General features: G+C 41.0%; 1 protein-coding gene across 1 annotated transcript in view; it reads right to left on the reverse strand.

The window, feature by feature from the left end:
* LAPTM4B (lysosomal protein transmembrane 4 beta) overlaps positions 1–16184 on the reverse strand; it is a 116094-nt gene that overhangs the window by 55663 nt on the left and 44247 nt on the right. Inside the window, exons 4-5 of the mRNA XM_033930189.1 lie at positions 14291–14413; positions 102–200 (exon numbers count right to left, since the gene is read on the reverse strand). Coding sequence (XP_033786080.1) covers positions 102–200; positions 14291–14413 — 222 coding nt within the window. The remainder of the gene's footprint in view (positions 1–101; positions 201–14290; positions 14414–16184) is intronic.

Consider the following 16184-nt stretch of genomic DNA (forward strand, 5'->3'; position numbering starts at 1 on the left):
TTCTCTTTTCTATGGATGAAATGGAATGAAACGGGGCTCCCAGCAGCCATCCTGTGGTAAATATAAAAGAGAAATAAAAAATATAAACATGTACAACATACCTTAAAAGCCAAGATGATGCTTATAAAAATGACAATAATTGTAATGAGACATGTAGGATCCATGGAGGCAATCTCTTCCTTGTAGGGAAAATTAGAAGGCTGAAAAAGACAGTAAAAACAGAATACTGGTAAGGTTCACAAATCTACATAATCTTGATATTCCTGCTCATTGTACATATGAGAAAGGATATTGTTAGGGAATTTCAAAACCTCATCAGGTGCCTGCAGGCCAGTGGAGTATTTTGTCCATGTGAGCATGAAAGGATATTTTCAAAGGAGAATTCCCTATGGAAATTTCCCTTGAAAATGCAAGGCCAGCCACACTACAAATACTCAGGGTCCCTCTAAACTCTACATCTACTGTGGAGCCGATATAAAGTCTGCAGCTTAATAAAATCAAGGGAATTTCAAAATGAAATCCTTCTAGCATAGTTGGTTAGCCAGCTCTGCCCTGCCTGACAGGTTTAGCAGGGCTTTTTACACAGATAAGCTTACCCATGTAAAAAGTAGTAAAATTAGTTCTCCATTTGCACACACTATCATGCTAAAATCCTTATTAAAAAGTTATATTTTTTTCTGTATATCACAAAATACTTACTATAGCTTTTACAAAGCTGGGGTAGATGTTTCTACCGTGGCCAGCAAGGAAAAAGATCCGATGCTCACAGAATTCCTACGAGCGTTGGAGCATTTATCTTGCTGGCCTGCGGTAGAAACCTCTACCCCAGCTTTGTAAAAGGAGCCCTTAAATTGTAAATAAAAAGTAATGTTCATGTTGTATAAATTAAACCTTTTACTTTCAAGTCACTATTTTTGCAGAAATTTACACACACACTCCCAAATTCTATAAAAAGCACTAAACTGCATACGCAATTTAATTGAACAAGCAGCTAATAAATGCCAATAATTGTCTTAACAAGCAATTATTGGTGCTAATTATGTGTGTAAATTTAGGCTCGGGATCTAATCTAATCTAATCTAAACCTTAAGTTTATATATCTACACTTAAATTTTACACACATCAAAAAACGAGGTGTGGAAATGAGCAGGTCATGAGCGGATTGGAGTATTACTTTCTGTTATGCGTGCAGTTACAGAATATTGTCATCCATGCCTAAATTTAGGTGCAGACATTAGCAACTCATTTTTGTTGATGCAAATGGCCATGCCTAAATTTAGTCGTGGTTCCCGGGAATAAGTGTTATTCTATAACCACGCTTAACTGTAAGTGCGGTTTATAGAATAGCACTTTTTGGGGCACTGATTTATTGGGTGCCTTATATAGAAATTACCCCATAGTGGGTTTCATGTTGTTCATTTTTTGCATGCTCGGGCTTCTATGGTAATTTCAAAATGTGTGATTGCTAAAAAATTATTCTTATTTCTTTTGAAGGAGTGTGTCAGGAGTAGAGAATGGGTGTCCCTACACAGAAACATGAATTACAGAGAATGACTGGGATATAATTATACCTGGCTATAATCTATTCAGGAGGGTCAGAGTAGCAAAAAGTATGGGGGGAGTGGCATTATATGTTAAGAATAAAATCAAAATGACAGTTGTTAGGTTGCATCCGCAGGAGTTTCGTCAGCCGGAAGCCTGACGTCATAATGCCATTATACAGAACTATGGTGAGACCTCATTTGGAATACTGTGTGCAATTCTGGAGGCCACACTACAGAAAAGATGTGCTGAGAGTAGAGTCGGTGCAACGGATGGCCACCAGGATGGTTTAGGAGCTCAAGGATCTATCGTACGAGGAAAGGCTGAAAAATTTGCGGCTGTACTCACTCGAGGAACGTAGGGAGAGAGGAGACATGATCGAGATGTTTAAGTATATTACCGGCCATATCGAGATGGAAGAAGAGATTCTCTTTCTCAAAGGACCCTCAGTCACAAGAGGGCATCCGCTCAAACTCAGGGGTAGGAAATTTCATGGCGACACCAGGAAATATTTCTTCACCGAGAGAGTGGTTGATCCTTGGAACGAGCTCCCGGTGCAGGTGATCGAGGCAAACAGCATGCAAGAATTTAAGAGCAAATGGGATGCCCATGTTGGATCCCTTAGAGGATTAAGCCAAGGGAACCTGTCACCAGGAGTGGGATCCCTAGGATAGTAGACTTGGGGGTGGGTCAGTAGAGTGGGCAGACCTGATGGGCTATGGCCCTTATCTGCCGTCATCTTCTATGTTTCTATGAATTGCAGGACATATCGGGTAAGGAAGAAGCACTGTGGGGAAAAACTGGAAATATGAGAGGTGTTCAATAATTTATCTTCCTCAGTAGGAACTATTCTCCGATAGCTCCATATACTTCATCAACTTTTCCTGCAAAGACTTTAACCCCTTAGAAAAGAATTCTGTTTGACCTTCAAACCAGGATGTCACAGCTTCCTTGATATCTTCATCACTTGAAAACCGCTGTCCATAGAGAGATTTCTTCAAAACTTGGAACAGGAAATAATCCAAGGTCAGGACTGTAGGGTGGATGGTTCAGTTGTTGAACCCACATTCTCAGAGGGCAGCCTGTGATTGTTGTGACATGTGCACCGGCGCATTGTCGTGAAGCAGCACAAATATAAGCTCTAACAAGGCTGTTCACTTGAACAGATGGTGTACAGTCGAGTCCTACTACTAGTATTAATTATTTCTAAAGCGCTACCAGACTTACGCAGCATTGTACAGAGTCCTCCTCCTGGTCAAGTGCTACTACTGCCTTTGGACTCACGGTCTCTGTCCGGGCTTCCGCATCTCCCACAACAGAAGATTTACTCTGGGACAGCAAAGGCATAGACTCCCAGTCTCACCAGTCTTTATCTGACTGGGTTTCTGGACCCTGCCCGAGGACATCCACTGAAGGGCGTACAGTTTCAGTGGACAAACCCCCTTTGCACAGCCACCAGTGCTCCTTCCACCAGAGCCTGGGAACCCAGACAGTTTAAGTAGGCCATACACATTAAACTTACAAAATCAGGGGTAAAGTCCCAACTAAAGTGCCCCGAGGACCCCCTTCAGGACATCCCATGGTCCGTGGTGTCCAGCCGTCCACACACCTGTGTTTTGCTCGATCACCATCCAGAGGCTCTAGAGGGTAGAAACATCTGTGATGCCCAGATTATTTCACCACTGTTCTAAGTTTGATCATAAGAACATAAGAAGTTGCCTCCGCTGAGGCAGACCAGAGGTCCATCTTGCCCAGCAGTCCGCTCCCGCGGCGGCCCATCAGGCCCATTGCCTGAGCAGTGGTCCCAGACATGTCATACCACTTCTAAAATCAGAACATATCCTTCCGGTGTCCTATTGCATTCCTTTTAAATATAACATTTTCTCTCATCAAATCCTATCAAGCGGTCTCCCTTCCTTTTTATTTAGTCTCCTGGTTCCATACTCATCAAATCGAACCTTAAACTCTTCACAACAGTTATTAGTTGTTCCTTCATTTTGATGACTTTTCCATGACTTTCATAAGAATTCCTCACTTTTCTGTCATGGCTCCTACTCTCTGGAATTCCTTGCCTTATTATCTCTGTTCTGAAAAATAATTTGTGACTTTCAGGATTAAGTCATACTATTTCTCCTTGGCTTTCTGCTCTTAACTTTCATTTTTTCGTAAAAGATGCATCCAGCCTTTACTATCAGTTTTCTTGATTCGTGTTTGCAGAATCAAAATATGTTTTCCTTCCCCACCATATTGTTCATCCCTTCCTTTTCCCCAGCCATCTGTTTTTATTGTAACCTACTGATTCCTCTCTTTCCTCATGTTTTCCTTATCGTTTTGGCTTATGTGTAATTTGTGCTTAGTCTAATTTTGTTCCCTACCCCATTTTATCTTTATTCTTATTAATTTTATTATTTTTTATTGTAAAGCGCTTAGATTTACCTTTGGTTTTATATTTGCGGTATATTAAATAAATTGAACTACCAGGAGAGCCTAAGCCCAACACTCTCACCCCTCCTCTCATGTGCCCTGTGGTGCACGGACACTCAGTCGACCATCCAATGCAAATCTGACATGATATAGGGGTATCACAGCCCAAGGGGTCCATCCCAAGTGATTTCTTGCAAAATCCAACGTTTTAGAGGCAGATGGAGGTTTTTAAATAAAAATCAGAAAATCCAAAATGGTCACTGTGGCAGCATGGTCACAACAAAAATGGTCCAGGAAGACCAACTAGTCAAAAATTTGTGGGAAGGGATTTGGGGACCCTATATCTAACCCCAGCAATGCTTCAAACCTGAATTTTGACTCCCCCCTTCCCCCTAGATTTTCCCATAGGCTGTAATATTCTGTACTCACTGTCTGTGCTGGTGCTAGCTTGCTTCAGCTCTCACAGAGCTGGGATATGGAGAAGACACTGCCTTAATCAGCCAAATCAAGTCCACATGCTACATTCATTAGGCTGTGACCTCATCCCCCATGGATCCACACAATGCAACAGGGGGAGGAACATACAGCAGGTATCCACTAAAATCCAACCAGACCACCATGGGGGGGCCAAATGGCCTGTGCTCACACACCTGGTAAATCAGGTCGTGAGCTAGCTTTCAGCGGAACAGACCCAGAGCTCCATAGGTTTTAATGCAGGCTAGCCAGACAGGTACCCCAAGGTGCCCTGCTAGCTCTCTTTCACAGGATCTGTGTTCTCTACCAGAAAGAGCTGCCCCAGGGTCAATGGGAATCTCTAAGCACCGAAAAGCCTCAAAATCAGACAAAAAACCCTAAAATAATAAAATATAGCAGATCATTAAAAAAAATACCTTCTCAACTCGCTTGAAGAAAAAACTGGAGGGGGCACTACAGCCATTAAAGGAGGAAGAAGAGTTGAAAAATGTAAATGTCATCCTTCTGCAACACAACTTGTGAGAAGGGGGATATTACCTATCATCAGGACTCCTAGACACATTGCATCAGAACAAGCGAATATTTCCAACTTGAAAGGAGAATGGGAAAAAAATTTCAAAAGCAAGAGTAGGAAACAAATTTACGTAGCTTCTAAAATGTAGCCAGTTAATTCTGTCAAAGGAGGTGTTACAAGGTACTGAGTGAAAGGATATACAAATTTTGACACATCCCATATTATGTGTTTTATTCTAATTCAGTAAAAAACAAACAAACCAGCAAATAAATAGTATTTATGTATTAAAATTTTAAGAAAGACATCATGCTGAACTTTTTTACTATGCAGAGGCTGTGTAGGCTTCTGTCCCCTAAGGAATACAGTGAAACATAAAATCTGGCCAAGGTGACCTAAACTTTTGCACACAATTGTTTATATATATATAAAAAAAAATAACACAGTAAAAAGCAAAATACAGAGGTCCCCTGAAACATCATTTGGATAAGAGTCAGGAATTTCTTAAAGATTTTAAAATTGCCTGCAGTGCATATGTTGGAAATACAGTATGGCACAAGGGATGCTGCAGAAACCCTTCTTTTCATGCACAGTCAAGACACCATACCTCTTTATGGACAAGATTTACATGTAGTGGAAAGGCTCCTATGGCCTGAACACCTATTCTGTTGAATGCAGTGCAACTCCCACCAGGGCCACCCAAGTTACAATGGCACATGGCGTAGATAGCAATAGTAAAACCAAGAGCTAGGTTCCCTACGTGCATTAACTCAACACTCACTTGAGGAAAGAAGAGAACGGGGAGATATGATTGAAACATATAAGTACATCACGGGACGCATCGAGTCAGAAGATGATATCTTCTGGCTCATGGGACCCTCGACCACCAGAGGGCATCCGCTGAAAATCAGGGGAGGGAAGTTTCATGGCGACTCCAGGAAGTAATTCTTCACCGAAAGAGTAGTGGATCATTGGAACAGATTCCCACTCCAGGTGATAAAGGCCAGCAGTGTGACGGATTTTAAGAGAAAATGGGATACTCACGTGGGATCTTTAAGGGAGTAAATTCAGGGGAGGGGATACTTGGAATGGGCAGACTTGGTGGGCTATAGCCCTTTTCTGCTGCTTTTTTCTATGTTTCTAACACATGTTAATTTACAATTAAATATATGTAAATGCAATTACCCACTAATTATTAGTAAATAGGCTGCTCTGAAAATAATGGTGCATTATAGTTCAATAATGTGAATTAAGGCAATAATAGACGAGTTAATCTAGCCCTAAAGCTTTTGTACTTTGGCTCCCAAAACCACTAACACACAATTATACTTTATTTCAATACCACAGCACATTGTGACTCCTAGTATACGGTACGCTGAACAGACACACAAGAGGAAAATGCCTTCTCTAGCGGGTATCGTAGTCTAGTCGAAACAAAAAACAAACAGGAGGTTGTCTATGAACTGCCACCCTCCTAGTCTTTTCAATTCTTTACAGCAGTCATTAAAATAAAAAAGCATAATATTTCTGAATTCATTAGTACTCCTCTTTATATATCATCTGCATGCAGAGGATGTCACGTACTCTTGTTTTGACAGTGCTTAATATAATGATAAACCAGAACCATAGTGAACATTTTTGTTTAAAAAATAGCATTTTATAAGCCTGATGATCCTTGTAGCCTGAATTTACAAAGTGGCTGTCACTATTCTCAATGCATTTCAATAGTGCCAAACATCTGCTGTGGGTAGGGTTACCATATAGCTCCAAAAAATGGACGATGAACTGAGACATCAGGGTTTTACTTCCATTGCTTTCAACGGAAGTAAAACCCAGATGTCCATCTATCCTCCCTACTTCCATTGCTTTCGGTGGAAGTAAAACCCGGATGTCTTAATCAGACCTTTTTCTGGAGCCATAATGGTAACCCTAGCTGTGGGGGGTTTAATACATTTTGCCTGACACTTTTTCCTTACTCACATCTTGTGATAACCTTTTAAAGTGAATTAAGATGTTTGTGATACTTTAAAATGGCCACGGTTATCCTCCCTACTTAGTATGTTACATGTTTCAGAAAAACGATTATTTGCTGGTCTCTAGTGAATGAACTGCAGGATGAGGCTTGTAAACTAATTTAAGAGATTTAGGAAACTGCATCAGAATAGCATTAATAAGTATAAAATAAATGTATGCTCTGTACGCACTTCTCCAATCACTTTATTCCAGAATGACTCAAGCACAATATTAAGCCCAGATTTTAAAAGTAAATTTGCATCTTCTCATGCAATCCATTAGTGCTCTTTCATGTTTCGTATAATTATCTTCTCTTTATGAGTCAAAAATGTTTTTGGATCTCCAATTCATCAGCAGCCTCCAGGGATGAGGTCCAGGTAACTAAACAGCTGCTTCAATTTTGCAGCTTTTAAAAAAGGAATGACTTAAGTGGCTTCATATAAACAGAAAACAATCAATCATAGCAATTAATTTGCAACTGCCACAATGATTCAAATTAATGCATCTGGGCAGCTAGACTCCCTCAGTTTTTATAAAAGAGCCACAGCCCGAGTTTCCAGACGGACTGCATGACATATCAGCAGTCTGCTCCTAGCTGGAATGGCAGAGCTCCAGTACACCAACCCTGCAAACGGATTTGCTCATTTGAAGGAGGGAGAAAACACTGCCAATACAGATCTGTTCCTTTACAGAGCAGAAACATCTGCTGGAAAGATATGCAGTCAGCTGACTCGCTTCAGCAGCAGGTGTTGTTGCTCAGGATTCAGCTCACCCTTAATTTTTCCTGCAAGAAACAAACACTTTCAGATCACGAGGGAACAATCGAGCCAATGTAAAAATATGAAAAGAAAAGAAAAGAAAATGTACTACTAAAATACACACACTCAGGCTTGAATTATGAATGCTGAAGCATCAGCCTCAAAATCTGACCCCCTTTTTTATCATATTTTTTGGCTCCAGAATTTCTGCTGTGTCCTGCACACAGGCTGCCATTTATCTAACCCATCACTATAAAGTTCTCAGTCAGTCTTTGCCTGCACATGCTGACTAGCAGGGTGAGACATGCTAAGTATTTTCCCATAGACATAAAATAGAAGAAACATATTTCTACATCTGGCCCTTTGAATCATGCCTGCCTCCAAAACAGAGCAGTGATTTCACAATTTTCAAATTTTAGTTAAATACTTTCCATAGAGTTTTTTTTACAAAATGTAAAACATGATAGACAAAGAAAGTTATGAATAACCAATGCTTTTAAAACCCCATGTTTCTAAGAGTAGATTAAGCCATCTCAAGGGTTCAGCTTGATGTCATGTAGGAAATACCAATGTAGTGGTGATAAAATATTTGTCCAGTATGGAGGTAGTTTGGTTAGGGTTACTAGATATCCAGGTTTCCCCAGACATGCCCTCTTTTTGAGGACTCTATCAAGAGTGTGGGGTGGCTTTTTAATTTTGCTACTTTTCTCTGGGGAAACTGGACATCTGGTAACCATATAGCAGAAGCTTTCTCTCTGCTACTGCTTCCCGCCTATGCGGGGACAGGAAGCAATAGCAGAGAAAAAGCTTCTGAGCAGCCGAAGGCAGCATGTTTACTTCACACATGCTGCTGATGGACTGAAGGTTACAACAGCACTGCTGGTAAGAACAGTGAGCAAGCACCAGATCCCACGGGGGGAGGAATAACATGAGGAGGGTGGGATCGTGGGGATGGGGAGGAAAGATGCCAGACCTCCAGGGGAAGAAAGGGAGGGGAAGGGGCAGATAGGGGTGCCAGACCATGGGGGGCAAGGAGAGAGATGTCAGACCAGGGAAAGGAAGGTGGGAGGGATTCCAGACTAAGACAGGGGGAGGGAAGGGAAAGATAGCAATGCCAGACCACAAAGGGGGAGAAGGGAAAGGAAGGAGAGGCGAGAAATGCCAGATTGTGGGAAGGAGAGGATAAAGATACCAGACTATAGGAGAGGGAAGAGATGGTACACAGGGATGGAGGGAGAAAGGGAGAGAGAGGAAGGACAAAAAAGGCAGTATCCAAGTCCCAGAAATGATGCACAGGGAAGGGAGGAGTGGGAAAGGGAAGAGATGGAAGAAATGCTATTTATGGATAGATGGGAAAATGGGAGAAGAAAGAAGGAGGAGATGGTACACATGCATAGGGTTTTATCTGTGTTCTGCACATGTGACCAAAACCAGGTGTTCTGGTAGGAATGAATGTTGTGAAGCATTATTGGTATAATGGCCCAAGTAGGAAGATATGTCAGCAATTTGTCTGGGTTTTACAAGGCCCTGAGGTTGGGGCTGTATCTGTAGGGCCTCTGTGCATGTGTGGATGTTGATGTGATGACATCACATGGCCCGGAGCTTGGGAAAGGAGATACAAGTCACGTAGGGGCAGAGCTGAGGGCAGAACAGGGCGGAATGGGGTGGGGCTACATATCTTTCTTTTTTTTTTTTAAAGAGAGGAAATCTGGTGACCCTAAGTTTGGTTGAATGAAGAAAGTGAGGCAATGCTTCCCAAATACAGCAGGCACAGTATGAAGAGCAAAACCTGATGCAGTGTTGACAGATGAATATAGTAACAGGGGCCAAAGATACTTTGAGCATACATGGTACTGATGGTCCTCATGCTCCCCTCCTCTCTCTAAATCACTGCATCGTATTTCAAAGTGGGAAGGCTGTGTATAGAAGAAAGGGACAGTTAGGTCAACAAAATCTCTCTAGTCCTTGCTGCTGTGCTTGACTGTTAAGTCGTGAATGAGTTATTATATAATACTATATAGTATTATAGTCAGCACTATATGCCTGTAATGAAAAGGAATTTAAAAGAAAAAAAACCCCCCAAAACTTTGATAGGTCTGTGGAATATGTGAGGACCAAACTTTGACACCAAGGAGACAGTCTGAAAGAATTTATGAGGGGTACACGTTAGGCAGACCTGCCTAAAGATAATAAGATAAGGGGACAAATCTAGGATACCATGGTGTCACCCTGAAAGGAATCAGATTTCACAGAATGGGAGCAGTGTAAGGAAAAAGGGTTATTTAAGAGCAGAAGGAGTATGTTTTATTTGACCAAAGGAGAGGTTAGCAGGCTTATTTTTAAGTCTACACACTTCTCTTTTTGGCCAACTTGAGTCTTTATCTCTGGTCCACAGGAATAATTTTTTGTATGGGTATTCTTTATAATCATATTTGTATGCTTACATTCATTTGTATCCATCCTAAATTCTGATTTAACAAAGAGAAAGTAAAATAAAAATGTATTATTATTGATAAAATACTCTGAGTTTTAATTTTTTTTGGGGGAAAAGCATTTGTGACCAAAGCAGCATGGTCTTGAGAGGAAGAGGATAAGAGACAGAAAGAAATGTAAAACTGAAGAAGCTGAAAAAAACCCAGGAGGGGAACAATGGTGATGAGAGGCATAGAGTGGGAGGGGATGGTGACGGTGATATGGTGACATTAGAGACTGGAAGAGAGGTAGAGTAAGAATGGTGAGAAGCAGGAGAATAAAGGAAGGAAAGATAAAGAGGAGGGAATAAGGAAGGGGAAGGAGAGAGATGGAAAAAAGGGAAAATGGAAGGATGAATTTCCAGATGATTTTATACAATTTTGGCCAACCCTGTTTGTGAGTATATAAGTTTTAGGTTAGACCATTCCATATATGATTTTATTATATTGCTTCTTTTGCACCTCACCCAGATAAGTACATGGCAAGAGTAAGAAAATTTTCAAATAAATGAAATAAAGAGGGATAGGAAAGATATGAAAAAGGGTGAGGAAGGGGAAAGGAGAGAGATGAGAAGGGGAAGGGTGGGGTTAAGGAATAAAGCCCAGTATCCAGTTTCCAACATTGGCCAACCCAGGTCCCAAGTACCTAGCTAGATCCCAAGTAGTAAAACAGATTTTATGCTGCTTATCCTAGAGATAAGCAGTGGATTTTCCCAAGCCATCTCAATAATGGCCTATGGATTTCTCTGTTAAGTTACAGCTCACCGGTTCTGAGAGTTAAGAGTAGTAAATCCGGTATCGCCTGAGCAATTGGGGGCCAGCCGACTGACTACACTGAATGTGCAGTTCACGCTACACACAGATAAGTTTCACTCTTATTATTTAGTTCTTTCAATTCTTTATCACAATACGATGGTTACCTATTATGTTTAAAGGTGGTCGGGGCAGTGAAACATCATGATGGTCCCATTGGCAATACCGGTTTGATTTATATTTTAACCTCATGGTTGCGGGTCTGAATGTTTCAAAAATGAATAATTTATTAATGTTGGTAATTGAACACTGTGATTTATTTTGATACCTTGAAGACTATCTCAGTGCTTTACTTAATTTCCCTAGACCAGGGGTAGGCAATTCTGATCCTCAAGAGCCAGAGCAGGTTTTTAGGATATCCACAATGAATATGTATGAGATGGATTTGCATGCACTGCCTCCTTGAGATGCAAATCTATCTCATGCATATTTATTGTGGATATCCTGAAAACCTGACCTGGCTCTCGAGGACCGGAATTGCCTACCCCTGCCTTAGACCATTGTTTGTAGGAAATTATCCAAACCATTTTTAAACCCTGATTAAGATAACTGATTTTACCACATTCTCCAGCAACAAATTTCAAAGTTTAATTACATATTGTATGAAAAAATATTTCACCAGTTTGTTTTGCATATCCTTCACTATGGTTTCCCTTTCGATCCGTCAGGATTTCTGTCTTGCCGATGATCCAGTAAGTCTTCCCTGCTATCTTCCTGCATGGTATCCTCTGGGTATACCGGTTCCCAAAACATAGACTCGTGGTCAACTGTCAGCTTTCCCTTCTTGCTAGTTTAAAAACTTCTCAATTTCTCTCTTGATGTTTCTTGCAAGTAGCCTCGTTCAGTCTCCGCTGAGGTGGAGTCCATCCTTCCTGAATAGCTTTGCTCTTCCCCCAGAACGTCGTCCAGTTGCGCACAAAGTGAAATGCTTCTTCCTCACACCAGTACCTCATCCAGGCATTGACTGCTTGCAGCTCCGTCTTCCTCTTCTCGTCAGCCCTGGGTACCGGCAGGATTTCCGAGAATGCTACCCTCGGCGTTCTGGTCTTCAACTTACTTTCTAGCATCCAGACCTGGTCCTTCAGTCCTTCCCTGCTGTATTTCCTGTTGCTCACATTGTTTGTCTCCACGTGGATCACCACTGCCGTATCTTCCTCTTTCACGGTGTCGATGATCCTGTCAATGCGGCTCACTATATCTTCTTCCTTGGCTCCCGGTAGGCAGGTCACCAGCCGATCCTGTCTTTCTCCCGCTATGTGGCTGTCAACTTGTCTGATGATGGAGTCCCCACCGACTATTGCTGTCTTCTTTATCTTCTCTTGCCCCTCTAGCTGCAGATCCATGTTCCTGGTGGCCCAATCTGATATAATTCTAATTGTAAAAGCCAATAGTCTATACCAGGGGTTGACAAGTTTGCGAGCTACATGCAGCTCTTCTTGCATGTGGCTGTGGCTCTCCAAGCCCTGACCCTTTAATCTCCCACTCAACCCCACGATCCCTCCCTTCGGGTCTACTAAGGACCTTCTTGTTCCTGCCTCTTTGAGGCTGCAACCTCTTTTAGCTGCTCGTGGAATTTCTTGTAGTGCTGTGAGAGGTCATGGCAGCCATTTTATAAGGCAGCCGCAAGGAGGCAGGAGTGAGGGCCGTGATCCTACCACAAAGACTCCTTCTGGACCGCCAGGTACCTCGGTAGGCCTGTGGGTGGGGTGGGGGAATCATGGGGTTAGGAGGAAGATTAAAGGGCTGGGGCCTGAAGAGGGGTGAGAACCTTGGCTATGGGTTGGGGGGAGGGGGACGGACAGGGGAGGGGGAGAATTGAGAGGTGCAGAGACTTGCAAGGGGTTTGGAGAGCAGAGAAGCTATACCTTGCTGCTCTTTGTAAAACTTGGGTCAAACATTTTGGATAAACTGGCTCTTTGCTGTAAAAAGGTTGCCGACTCCTGGTCTATACTACTGAAAGTCACACTCAAAAGCCAATACCACTATCAAAACTACCTTATCTAGACCAGGGGTTCTCAAACCAGTGCTTGGGATACACCAAGCCAGTCTGATTTTCAGGATATCTTCAATGAATAAGCATATCTAATCACTCCTGCTCGGAACTTCTAAATTAATTAATAGTTTACACTCAAATATACTACACCCCACATAAGCTATTTTTGCAAATTTATCAATTTAAAAAAAATATTTTGATCAATCCTTCTTATTAATCAATATAATATTGTTTAAGTTTCAAGTTTTTTTATTTTTGCTATACCGTCTATCAAAACAAGTGTCTAAACGGTGTACAATATAAAAAGATTGCAAAAAACAAACAAATCCAAACAACCAACCCCAATTAAAATAAATAAATAAAAGCAATATTTTATCAGATATTAAAAATCCTAGATGAATTTAGGCTAACATATATGAAATAGAAGGAAAGTAGGAAAGGTTGTTTAAAATACATCAAAGTAAAATTAATTTAAAAAAGGACGATAAATGGGGAGTAGAAAAACATTAGGATGGGAATCACTTCAAAAGAAGCATTAGATGCTTCAAAGCTTCACAAGAATCAAGGAATTAAGAGGCGGAAGCCGATACTAAAGAATAAAGGCATCTTTAAAGAGGAAAGTTTTAAGTTTTGCTTTAAATTTTTCAAGCGAGTTCTCTAATCAAACATCTAATGGGAGGGCATTCCACAGAGAGGAAGCGGTGACTGAAAAGATGGATTTGCGAGTAGTATTGTAAAACAGTTCCTGTATTGACGGTATGGAGAGTAGATTTTGATTATTAGATTCGAAGGCCCTAGATGATGAGTAAGGGATCAAAAGTTTATCTATGAACGCTGGTTGGTTAGAGTTTTTTGTTTTAAAGGTGAGGAGGAGTATTTTATAGGAGAGGCGGTGAGTGATAGGTAGCCAATGTACTTTGCAGAGGAGAGGAGTGACATGGTCAAATCTTTTTGCATGATAGATTAATTTAATAGCAGTGTTTTGCAATAGTTGTAGACTGCGGATTCTTTCTGGGTTATACCTTGATAAAGGGCATTGCAGTAATCTATGGTTGAAATTACTAGGGAGTGAATCAGGATATTGATAGAGGGGGTATCATTAATATACAATCTACATTAAATTACTTTCCCTTGAACTTTGTTACTAAAATCAATTTAATCCAATTGGTGTCCTCCCACTCCACTGGATCTCAAGTTCAAATGAGAACTGTCCTCTGTTGAGCTATGATGCCAATTACCACAGGCTTTTCCTTCTATTTCATATATTTCTAATTTTAACTCCCAGTGTTACCAGCTGTCGCAGGTAATCCTGAATCATGCTTGGATAAACAAGGACACTGATGGCGACCAAAGTGCTGAGAGCATAGCCAAAGATCTGATAACAAAAGAAAGGGACAATCCAGGTTGCACGTTCCTACAGAATGAGAAAAAAGGAGAAAGAAGGGAAGAAAGATTATTAGTGAGTTAAGCCAAACAAATGCCAAAACAAGACAAGGACTAATCTGAGTATTCATCACAGAAAAGAATCTGGAGCTTGTAGTGATACTCATACATATGGGCTTCTCTTGAAGTAGTTTTTCAGGTATCCTCTTGTCATCTGTCTCATTTCATGAGAGGGAAAGGGGAATGGGACTTGTATACCACTTTTTTGTGGTCACATATTCAAAGCAGTGTACCGTATATATATATATAGGTACTTATTTTGTACCTGGGGCAAAGAGAATTAAGTGACTTGCCCAGGATCACAAGGAGCAGCGCTGGAATTTGATCCCATACCCTTAGGCTGAAGCAGCAGCTCTACCACTAGGCCACTCCTCACCTTAGCTTAGGCTTGGGCTGCAGGAATGTTTATGAGACAACACCATCTTATTATAAAAATGCCATACTGTACGAGTACTTCTTCAGAGTCTAATATCATCTTTGCAAGTAGAGAATTCCTATTTAGAAATGTGTTTTTCAGATATAAAGATCTACTACATTATCATCATTTTGTTTGCTCATTATAAGCTAATGGACTACAATACTTTTCTGCATGACAACAACTATGGAAAATACCTAGTCAACTTTATTTTTTTCATCTAATAAGACTTTGCTTTGTTATTACAGATTTTAATGACCAGGCATAAGTTTTTCCAACAGGCTTTTTTACAAAGAATATACCCTATAAGTTATGTTCAGAAAGCATTTGAGACCATATGCTAAAATAATTAAAAAAAATAAAAATCTCTCCTATTAGGTAAGACCTGGCAAGGAAAGAATAACTATTTCAGGTGGACAGGGCTTCCATAGTTCTGGTTGTCATTAGGATTTTAAATTGGGGGCAGTGTCTTCAAATAGATTATTTTTGTGCATCCAAACAATATAAACTGTTTTAATTTATGTCCATCAGGGTGTTGCTCCTTAGAGAAAATATGCACTACAAAAAAGTGGAGAAAAAAGCCTCAAAGTACACAATAGTACATTACTACAAGGTAAATCAAGCTGTCTATTCACAGCATCGGCATACTTATTCTCAAAATGAAAAACAAACCCTCCGTGTGCACACATGAAAAATTTAACTGATGACGCTGGGCTGCACCCGAGAAATCTTCATTTCCCACATTGTTGCTCAGTCCATAATACACCATATATCTCCCCAAAATTCCAATAGGGTACCTTGTTTCACCAAATACATCAGCTGCTTCAGGGGAAATCACACAACAAATGTGCTCTTTCTAAATCCCCTGTGCTAACTGGAGTGAAAGGGCCAGTCACCATGAGGGATTTTGTTCCATCACTTCCTCCTCCCATTAAGGTTTTCCCTAGCTGCCAACCCCTGAAGATCGTCAGATCTCTCTCCCAGAACTTCAAGGCTCAAGTTCTCTTCAGTTAAACCAATGGACCTTCTGCATCTCTATATTCATCTATCCTTCACTGCTATAGTAAGGCACCTCTCAAACCCCATAATGCCAATCTCCATTCCTAAAGAAGGATATAAAACTGCTAGAGAGGGTGCAGAGACGAGTAACGAAGCTAGTGAAAGGTATGGAGAACCTGGACTACGAGGACGACTTAGGAGACTGGAGTTGTTCTCCCTTGAGAAGAGGAGACTACAAGGGGATCTGATCGAGACTTTCAAAATACTGAAAGGATTCGACAAAATGGAGCAGGGAAAGCAGTTATTTACAATGTCCAATGTGACATGG

The sequence above is a fragment of the Geotrypetes seraphini genome, chromosome 2 (genome assembly GCF_902459505.1).
Source record: "Geotrypetes seraphini chromosome 2, aGeoSer1.1, whole genome shotgun sequence".
Classification (NCBI taxonomy): domain Eukaryota; kingdom Metazoa; phylum Chordata; class Amphibia; order Gymnophiona; family Dermophiidae; genus Geotrypetes; species Geotrypetes seraphini.